General features: G+C 57.0%; 2 protein-coding genes across 2 annotated transcripts in view; one reads left to right on the top strand and one right to left on the bottom strand.

Moving 5' to 3' along the window:
• The window catches only part of LOC104397819 (dysferlin-like), a gene marked incomplete at its 5' end in the record, with an annotated part of 8,848 nt that extends 8,601 nt beyond the window's left edge, over positions 1–247 (top strand). The window contains 2 exons of the mRNA XM_010007831.1: positions 25–79; positions 170–247. Of these exons, the coding sequence (XP_010006133.1) occupies positions 25–79; positions 170–247 (133 nt within the window). The remainder of the gene's footprint in view (positions 1–24; positions 80–169) is intronic.
• A 2,669-nt stretch (positions 248–2,916) lies between these two features.
• On the bottom strand, positions 2,917–9,315 carry LMAN2L (lectin, mannose-binding 2-like; the record flags this gene model as incomplete). Its single annotated transcript, XM_010007830.1, has 6 exons — positions 2,917–3,059; positions 3,630–3,749; positions 5,435–5,549; positions 6,205–6,366; positions 8,266–8,348; positions 9,198–9,315. Coding segments are annotated over 6 exons (741 nt in total), but the record flags the coding sequence as incomplete, so codon positions are not given.
• Between the last annotated feature and the right edge of the window lie 689 nt (positions 9,316–10,004).

The following is a 10,004-nucleotide window of genomic DNA, read 5'->3' as shown; positions in this document are numbered from 1 at the left end:
CTACCGCTGCCGCCTCTGCCTCAGCCTGGCGGCCCTGCTGCTCCTCGCCCTGCTCCTCACCTTCATCTACGCCACCCCGGTGAGAGCTGGGGGGACAGACACCCCCAAAACGTCCCCCCTGTCCCCTCGGGTTTTGTCCCCTCCTTTCGAGCTCTCTCCCTCCACGCAGGGTTACTTGGCCATGAGGCTGGTGGATCCTCTGCAGAGCTTGCGCTTCACTGGGGGCCAACACGGAAGCAAGCCCTGAGCTGGGGGGTGACACCCCCCCCCAGGGCAGCTCCCAGCCTCCCAGAACACATGGGGTGTCACCCCCCTCCCCGTGTCACCTCTTTAATAAAGTCACAGTCGGTCAAAATCAAAGCGTTGTCCCCAGAGCCAGCAGGGATGGAAGGGCTGGTGCCCCCAACACAAGGACATGGAGCTCCTGGAGAGTCCAGAGGAGCCAGGGAGATGATGGAGCAGCTCTGTTCTGGAGCCAGGCTGGGAGAGTTGGGGTGTTCAGCCTGGAGAAGAGAAGGCTCCAGGGAGACCTTAGAGCAGCTTCCAGTGCCTGAAGGGGCTCCAGGAAAGCTGGGGAGGGACTTGGGACAAGGGCAGGGAGGGAGAGGACAAGGGGGGATGGATGAAAAGTGGCAGAGGGAGATTGAGGTGAGACATGAGGAGGGAATTGTGGAGTGTGAGGGTGGTGAGAGCCTGGCCCAGGTTGCCCAGGGAAGCTGTGGCTGCCCCATCCCTGGGGGTGTTGAAGGGCAGGTTGGATGGGGCTTGGAGCAGCCTGGGCTGGTGGGAGGTGTCCCTGCCCACGCAGGGGGGTTCAATCTAGATGATCTTTCAGGTCCCTTCCAACCTAAACCACTCTAGGATACTCAGATTCCATTTTGGGGGCACCAGGGAGGGTCCCTGACTCTCTGTGGCAGCAGCTTGGGGAGGAAAAGCTGCACCCAGGGGACCTGGTGGTGACAAAACCCACGGCCATGTCACACACACACCCCATGTTTATTCTGTGACACCAGTGACAGCTGCAGGGGGGGCACGTTTTCCCCCCCCCCCCGAGTATCAGGCAAGAAAAAAATGAAAGAGGCAAAACACCAGAAAAAGTCACTCTTGGGCACTTGGAACACAAGCTCCCACCTGCCCTGATGACACCATCCTGCCAAGAAAATGGGCATATCCCCACGTGCCCCCCAGGTACCACCAGGACCCCCAACAGGGACCTGTCCCCAGTGTCCTGGGCAGGTGGGGGTGAGGACACTTCCCCCCAGGCCAAGGATGGGGCTGGTTCATTCGCCACCTCCACGTCCCCAGAGCCACCCAGACTCCCCGTGGGACAACCTGACCTAAAAGCTCCTTCTCCCAGGTCCTTCTGATGACTCTCTTTGTCCCCAGGGGATGAGATGAGAAAAACCCAAGTGAGATCCTTGACCAAAGCCATTGAGGTAGGAAGAAACAGGGACTCCCTGAAAAGGCAGCGAGAGCTTCGGCTCCGGGAGGCGCGGGAACTGCTCGGAGCCCCCGGGATGTGCTGAGGGAGAAGCTGCTGGAAGCCAGGCCAGGCCATGCAAGGGACACTGAGGGGACAGAGGGGACGTGCAGGGGTGGGCTGGGGGGAGGGGAAGGGGCTGAGCACCCCTCCCCCCCGAGGCAGCTGGATATGGGTCTGGGAAATGGGGATCCCAGCGTGGGTCCCCAGCGAGGGGCTGGGGAAAGGGGCGGACCCAGGGGTGGGAGCTCAGAGCTGGGGGGGCCTGTCCCCCAACACCAGCATGGTGACAAGGAGGGACACCCCCTGCTCTGACCTTGGTGACAAGAGACATCCCCTGCCCCAAACCACCAAACCTTGGTGACAAGCAGGGACATCCCTTGTCCCAATCCAACCTTGGTGACAAGTAGGGACATCCCCCAGCCCCAAACCACCAAACCTTGGTGACAAGGGACATCCCCTGCCCCAAAACACCTAAGCCCAGAGACAAACCCTCCCCTGAAACTCCAAACCTTGGTGACAAGCAGGGACACCCCTTGTCCCAGTCCAACCTTGGTGACCAAAAGGGACATCAGTTGTCCCAAACCTTGGTGAAAAGCAGGGACAGCTCCTGCCCCAAAACTTGGTGACAAGCAGGGACAGCCCCTGCCCCAAAACAAACTCTGGTGACAAGAAGGGACATCCCCTTCCCCAAAACACCAAAGCCTGGAGACAAACCCTGCCCTGAAACTCCAAACCTTGGTGACAAGTAGGCACATCCCTTGTCCCAGTCCAACACTGCTGACAAGCAGGGACACCCTCTGCCCCAAAACACCAAGCCTTGGTGACATCTCCTGCCCCAAAACAATCCTTGATGAGCAGGGACATCCCCTGCCCCCAAGCCCCAACTCTTGACCATGAGAGGACCAGAGAGGAGCTGCAGAGTTGAGGAGAAATTCCAAGTCCCAAGAACCTCAGTTGTCTCCAGAGATGGAAGCAGCTAGAGCAGGTTGACCAGTCTGGAAAATCCCTCCTGGAAAGGAAACTGAGACCAGGTCTTGTGAGGGTGACACCACAGGGGTGGTGGTGGTGGCAGTTTGGTGTCCTGACTCAGGTGGGATTTCACTGCCAGGTGGTGACTTCTGACCATGTTGGGGCTCCGTGTCTGACACAGAAGCAGGTCCCTGTGCCACAGCCTGTCCTCCAGAACCATTCCCAACCAAAGGTCCTTCAGGAAAGGCTCCATCCCCGTGGTGCTTGGCTCCCAACCCATGGCCCACCAAGCTGGGGAGCACTGGTGAGCAGCAGCAGCCATTCCCACCAGGGTTTTCGGGGTGACACGAGGGTCCCTGCCAGGAAGGTGGGTCCATCAAGGCTCTGGCCAGTCTGGGATGGGTGGGACTGGGGCTGTGGCTGGCAAGGACTGGCCACGGGCCACCCCAGGAGGAGGTTCCTAATCAATAGAAGTGTTTTCTGCTCTGCTCCTGCCACTTGTTGTAGATGATGACCCCGATGACGATGGCGAAGACAATGGCCACCAGGGAGAAGAAGACAATGAGGAAGAGGGCCAGGCCACTCATGGGCTCCAGAGGGGCTTCCACTGTGGGACAGGAGAACAACAACAAGTTGTGAGCCCCCTTAAAGGGTCCAGATGCCCCAAAAAGCCACCCGAGGTTTGGCTGTGCTGGGGGGTGTCACCACCCCAAGCATCAGCCCTAGGTTTGGCTGCCCAGCTCCTCCCCAGGGCTGCAGCTCCCTCAGGGTCCACAGCCAGGGGCTCCTGGATGTGCCTGCAGTGGGATTTCTGCAGGGGAGGTGACACTGCTGAGGTTCAAACCTCCCTGAGCTGCCAGCAAAGCCCATGGTGGGCTTGGAGCAACCTGGGCTGGTGGGAGGTGACCCTGCCCACGCCGGGGGGTTGCATCTAGATGGTCTTTAAGGTCCCTTCCAACCCAAACCAGTCTGGAATTCTGTGATTCTGGGCACAGCATGACAGGCTGTGACACTGGCTGTATCCCCAGAGGGTGAGGAACACCCATTGGGATGAGGAATGGGACAAGAAGGACCAAGTTCAGTTGGAGCTTGGCTGGTTAAATGCTGTGGCTTCCACAGCTCCACCATCCTGCAGGTCCTCCACAAATCCCACCATCCCCTGCTGGCTCCTACTTACTTCCAGGCAGCTTCAGGTTGTCCACCACGGGCAGGTAGACCTCTTTGTCCCTCTTCTCCTCCTCTGGTGTCCTCTCCACTGTCAGCTGGTAAAGCTTCAGGGAAATAATGTCATGGTTGTCTGGAAACATCAGCAGAAACATCTCCTGAGGTTGCAGGGATCATTGAAGCTCTAGCCAAGGATTGGAGTGTAAATTTGGAAGGCAAAAAGCTTTGGATCTCCCTTCTCAAGGAGGGAAAACTCATCTCAGGAGGGTCTACACCAAGTTGTGGCCCAGAGCAGGGCCAAGGGGGAACATTTAAGCTACTTCAAAGTGAGAACCAACAGCCCAGAGCAGGAGATCATCTGACTGGAAACCACTGGGAAGACGTGAGCAAGGACCTCACGTGGCCCTGCTTCCCTGGCTCTTGGTGCTGCAGTGATTAGTGGTGGAAGGAGAAGGCTCCAGGCCAACCCACCAGCTCCCCCAGGCTCAGATCTGAGAAACAAAAGGACCTTTTGTTGGAGCCAACAATGGGTGCAGCCACCAAGGAGCTTTTTGTGGTGGCAAAACTCCAAATGGGCTTAAAACCTTCAGGAAAGGGGTTCAGGGGGTGAGGTCAGGTCTGGGAGGCAACCAGGAGAGGAGCTTTGTGCTGAGGAAGGAGAACTTCAGCTCTCTGCAAAGCCCAAGTTCACACCAGCCCAATGTCCAAGTGTCCCTCCCACTCTGAGGGGCTGGTGGCACCTCCTGGGGGGTGAAATCCAAAGGGAAAACCAGCCAGTGAAAGAGCTGGAGCAGGAGGCCTGGCTGGGACACCTGGGGATCAGCCAAGCACCAGGCTTCAGGGAGTCATGGAATGGGTTGGGTGGGAAGGGACCTTCAAGATCACCTAGATCCAATCGCCTGCATGGGCAGGGACACCTCCCACCAGCCCAGGCTGCTCCAAGCCCCATCCAACCTGCCCTTCAACACCCCCAGGGATGGGGCAGCCACAGCTTCCCTGCCCAACCTGGGCCAGGCTCTCACCACCCTCACAACAAAGAATTCCCTCCTCATCTCCAACCTCCAGCTCCCTCTCCCACTTTTCATCCATCCCCCTCATCCCATCCCTCCCTGCCCTTGTCCCAAGTCCCTCCCCAGCTTTCCTGGAGCCCCTTCAGGCACTGGAAGCTGCTCTAAGGTCTCCCTGGAGCCTTCTCTTCTCCAGGCTCAACATCCCAACTCTCCCAGCCTGGCTCCAGAGCAGAGCTGCTCCAGCTCTCCCATCAGCTCCTCTGGCCTCTCTCCAGAAGCTCCATGTCCTTCTGCTGTTTGGGGCTCCAGAACTGGCCCCAGCCCTGCAGGGGAGTCTCACCAGAGGGGACAATCCCCTCCCTTGACCTTCTGGCCACACAGCCCAGGACACAGTTGGTTTGCTGGCTCCTGCTGAGCATGGCTTGAGGCAGGAGAAGGTTTTCCAGTGCTCATCATGATTTTGCTCCTTCCAAGGTTTGGTTTGGAGCCAGAACCTCCAGCTTTACTGGTAAGAGAAGGTGCCTGAGGTTGGGGCACCACAAGGAGCTCAAAAAAAGTAGAAGAGCTCCTTGAACCAGTAGAAAAAAGTAGAAGAGCCTGAACCAAACACCCAGAGGAGCTTTGGGTTCTTCAGGAGCTGCTGCAAGATATAAACCAAGTCCTCTGCTCCCGGCTCAAGGGTGTTTAAGGCATGACAAGGTCCTGACCTGCTTCTCTCAGCCTCAAGTTACAGCTCCAGCCACCCAAAGCTGCAGTGGGAGATGCCAGAATGGTTTGAGGAACACAGCTGGGGACCCTGGGGTGGTACCTGAGAGGTCTCCAGTGACAGAAGAAGTTCCAAAGTAGTAGCCGCGGGGCAGGCGGACGCCGGGCACGTCGATGCAGTCCCTCCACTCGTGCTTCCCATCAATGTCTATCAACACCTGAGGAGAAAGGGTGACAAGAGTCACAGAAGGAGCCACAAAAGGAGTCACAGGGTGGTTGGAAGGGACCTCTGGAGATCATCCATCCAACCCCCCTGCCAGAGCAGGGTCACCTCCAGCAGGTCCCACAGGAACACCTCCAGCTGGGGTTGGGATGTCTCCAGAGAAGGAGCCTCCACAGCCTCTCTGGGCAGCCTGGCCCAGGGCTCTGCCACCCTCATGGTCAAGAAGCTTCTCCTTGTTTTTCCTTGACAAGGGCAGGGAGGGATGAGATGAGGGGGATGGATAAAAACTGGGAGAGGGAGATGGAGGTTGGAGGGGGAAATTCTTTGTTGTGAGGGTGGTGAGAGCCTGGCCCAGGTTGGGCAGGGAAGCTGTGGCTGCCCCATCCCTGGGGCGGTTGGCAGATTGGATGGGGCTTGGAGCAACCTGGGCTGGTGGGAGGTGTCCCTGCCCATGCAGGGGGTTGGGTCTAGATGGTCTTGAAGGTCCCTCCACCCCAACCCGTTCCACGATTCTTACATCCAGCTGAAACTCCACATTCCACCTTGCCCCCCACTGCCCCTTGCCCTGTCACGGGGCACCACCCAAGGCTCTGGCAGCAGCAGCAGGTCCCCCAACCCCCTGCAGTGTCCCCAGGGGGGACAGTTCTCACCGTCAGCCTCCTCTTGACGTAGCGGATGACCAGGAAGGTGTCATGGGGCAGGTTCCGCACCATGGCCGTGCAGCCCCCCAGCTCCGTGGGCCTCCCGTCCCTGTCGTGGTCGTAGGTGAGGGAACCATTGTTCACCATGGCTGAGATGTAGGGGAAGACCCTCTGTAGTGGAGGGACAAGGTTGGAGGTGAGTTCCTCAGGTCAAGAACCTCCCCCCTCAGAGCCAAACATCCTCCTCCCCAGCCCAAGGATCCATCTCGGCGCGATCCCGCGTTACCCCTCAGGCCCCAAGAGAGGGGGTGTCCATGCAGTGTCCCAGGTCACACAGGGATTCCTGGAAGTGGGAGGAGGGAATTCCTCACTTGTGAGCCAAAGTGAGACCCAAGGTTAGGTGAGCAAGAAGGGAGTACCTGGTTTCCTGGGCTGTACCTCCTCTTCTGAGCCTGCCAGTCCAGGGTTATGGCAAAGCAAGAGAGAAGCACAGAAGCAAGATGGTCACAGACCAGAGTTTGGGATTGCCCTGCAACCTAGGAACTTCCCTCCTGGGAGAGCTCAGGATGTTGGCACCTCAAGGAAGGCTGAAGCACTTGGGCGGGGTTTAGGTGTGAGGTGACAAATTCTGGGACACAGAGTAAGGAAATGATGCCGGGGGGATGAAAGCCCATCAAGCATCATCACATCCAGCACTTCTTGTTACACAAAAAAACCCCAGCACCCAAACAGGGACACACTGGCCACCACCACTCCCCAGGGACCTACAACTGACCCCTTCCTCTTCCTCTGGGGACAAGAAGCTCCTTTTTGTCCTTGTAAAGGTGAAAAAAAGCAGCCATGGACCCACACGCTTCTATGGACCATCAACATCTCTCCATCCCTTCCTCGGTCGTCACCACATCCAATATTTCTTGTCACACATTAAAAAAAAGCCCCCAAACAGGGACACACTGGCCACTGCCACTCCCCAGGGACCCATAATTGAACCTTCTCTCCTTCCTTGGGGACAAGAAGCTCCTTTTTGTCCTTGTAAAGGTGAGAAAAAGGAACCATGGACCCACACGCCTCTATGGACCATCAACATCTCTCCATCTCTTCCCTTCCTCAGCACTTGACTCAAGAAGAGCAGCCCCAAGAAGCCACAAACCCACTTCCCACTCCTCCTGTCTTCTCCATCAAGACTCGTTGGACATCCCTTTACCCTAGAAAAGCAGAGCTGCCACCCTGCAGATCATCAAGGGGATCCACCCAAGCCTACAACCACCCCGGGTGCTGCCAGGAACGCAGCGCCGGGCGGGTCGGAAAGGTTGGTCTTTATTTCTGAGCACAAAGTCCATCCCTGCTTTGGGTGTTTGAACCCAAACTTCATGTCTCCTCAGAAGCTCCAAGGTCATCACAACAGAGCCCTTTTGTCTCCCTCTCTGGGATGAAAGGGGATCCTGTAAGATGGGGAGTTGGGGGGGGTTAATGTTGAGGTCTTGGGGTAAAACGGCGCCTGTTTTTTTGAGGGGACGTTGGAGGGTTTTTGAGGGTCCAATTTGGGGGGGTTTTTTGGGGTGATGAAACCAATTCCAACAGGAGGGTGGGAAGGGCCTGGCTTTAATTACCTCTGCACTCCCTTCTCCAGGGGAACAGCCACCAATAAAACCCCAAACAAACAAGATCAGAGATGATGAGGCAGGAACACAAAGGTCTTTCAGAAGCACGTCGGGAGGGGGAGAACTTCCCGCCCAGCAAGACCAGCCCTGCTCCAGTTCCACACCCACCACATTCCTGGTCCAGCTCCAGCTCCACTTCTCCCCCATGCCAACCTCCAGAGAGATGAGGAGCTCTCAGGCATCACCAGTTTATCTTCCTGCCCCCAAAAATGCTTGTGTTGATGCCCTCAAAACTCCCCCGGGGCTTTTCACTCCTTCCAAGGACAGAGAACAAACCCAACGACAGAGACAAAAGTAGGGAAGGAAGCAAAGAAATGGCTGGGGAGCTCCAAAAAGAGATGAAACCAGGTTGGTGGAGAGATCTGAGCTCAGTGCTGGAGCATGATCCAGGTTCTCCTTCCCACCTCACCTCCTGCTGCTTCTCCTCGTTGGGATATGTGTCCACAAACACCCCCAGGCCCAGGAAGTTATCCTTGCTTCCAAAGACAGGTCCTAGAAGGAAGGAGAAGCTTTGAAGAAGGGAGAAGAAGGGCAGGCAGGTGTCCTGAAGGGCTGTTCTCTCTAGCAGGTGAGGAGGCAGGTGATCCCCAGAGGGAATCTCCAGATCTCTCCTCCAATGTGTCAAAATCCACAGATAAATTGAGCTGGAGGGGGTGGGCACCACGTGGCAGGAGAACACAAGACCTTGTCCCCTCCAGTGCTCAAGGACCAGTGAAGTGTCATAGAATCATGGGAAGGGTTGGGTGGGAAGGGACCTGAAACATCACCCAGTCCCAAGCCCCTGCATGGGCAGGGACACCTCCCACCAGCCCAGGCTGCTCCAAGCCCCATCCAACCTGCCCTTCAACACCCCCAGGGATGGGGCAGCCACAGCTTCCCTGCCCAACCTGGGCCAGGCTCTCACCACCCTCACAACAAAGAATTCCCTCCTCATCTCCAACCTCCAGCTCCCTCTCCCACTTTTCATCCATCCCCCTCATCCCATCCCTCCCTGCCCTTGTCCCAAGTCCCTCCCCAGCTTTCCTGGAGCCCCTTCAGGCACTGGAAGCTGCTCTAAGGTCTCCCTGGAGCCTTCTCTCCTCCAGGCTGAACACCCCAACTCTCCCAGCCTGGCTCCAGAGCAGAGCTGCTCCAGCCCTCCCATCAGCTCCTCTGGACTCTCTCCAGGAGCTCCACATCCTTCTGCTTATTGGAGACCCCAAAACTGCACCCAGCCCTGCAGGGGGGTCTCCCCAGAGCAGAAGGGGACAATCCCCTCCCTCAACCTTCTGGCCACACTGCACCTCAAGTCCTCCAGAGAGTGACACGTGCCCCTCAGCCCTGTCCCCTGGGGACCCCCACCTGGCTGCATGCGATCCTTGGTGTACCAGATGGCAAAACCATCCCCATTCAGGTTCTTCTTGCCTTGCCCATGGATTTTGAAATGCACCTGCATCTCCCAGTCCCTCAGGTAACAAGGCTGCAAAGCAAGGAGCAAGGGGGTGACATCAGGGTGCCCCTCAGGCCAGAGCTCCCCCTTTTCCCTTCCCAACAGACTCTGTTGTCCCACAGCAAACACAATCCCTCATCCCTAGGGATAACAATAAACCCCAGGAATGGATCATGATCCAACAGGACAAAAAGTGAAAGAGCCCGTTTTGGTCTCATCCCATTCTGGGAAAAAAATTAGTAACTCTGGAAATAAGAGGGAAAAGACTCCAGGGAGCAGCTCCTAATTGTTGATGAGCCAATTATTCCTTGAGCTTCCCAAAAATTCCATGTGGCATCAGGAAACAACACAACAAATTGGTAACAGACTCAGGAGATGGTATCAAGTTCACCTGGAAACCACAAGATTTTGGGGGGGTGAAAAGAGAACCCAGAACAACTTTCTCTCAGGGTTTTTATCATGGGAGGGAGAAATTGGTTCTGGTCTGGGAAAGGTTTTTTTCCCAAACCACCCCTGAGTGGGATGGATCCCAGAGCACAAAACCTCCCTGGTTTCAAGGCCAAATTGAAATTCCAAGGGAATGGTGAAGGTGTTGGAGGAATTCTTGCTGCCTGCTGGGCTTGGGAGGGGCAAGGAGACTCCTGCCCGGGAGGCAGCAACTCCACTCCTGCCCTGCTCAGCTCCACCAGCCCCCCCCCAACACCCCCCCCCACACCCCA

This window comes from Chaetura pelagica, unplaced genomic scaffold, assembly GCF_000747805.2.
Source record: "Chaetura pelagica isolate M959 unplaced genomic scaffold, ChaPel_1.0 scaffold1942, whole genome shotgun sequence".
Taxonomy (NCBI): Eukaryota; Metazoa; Chordata; class Aves; order Apodiformes; family Apodidae; genus Chaetura; species Chaetura pelagica.
Note: the sequence above shows the minus strand (reverse complement) of the source record. Positions and strands in the feature narration are given on the sequence as shown.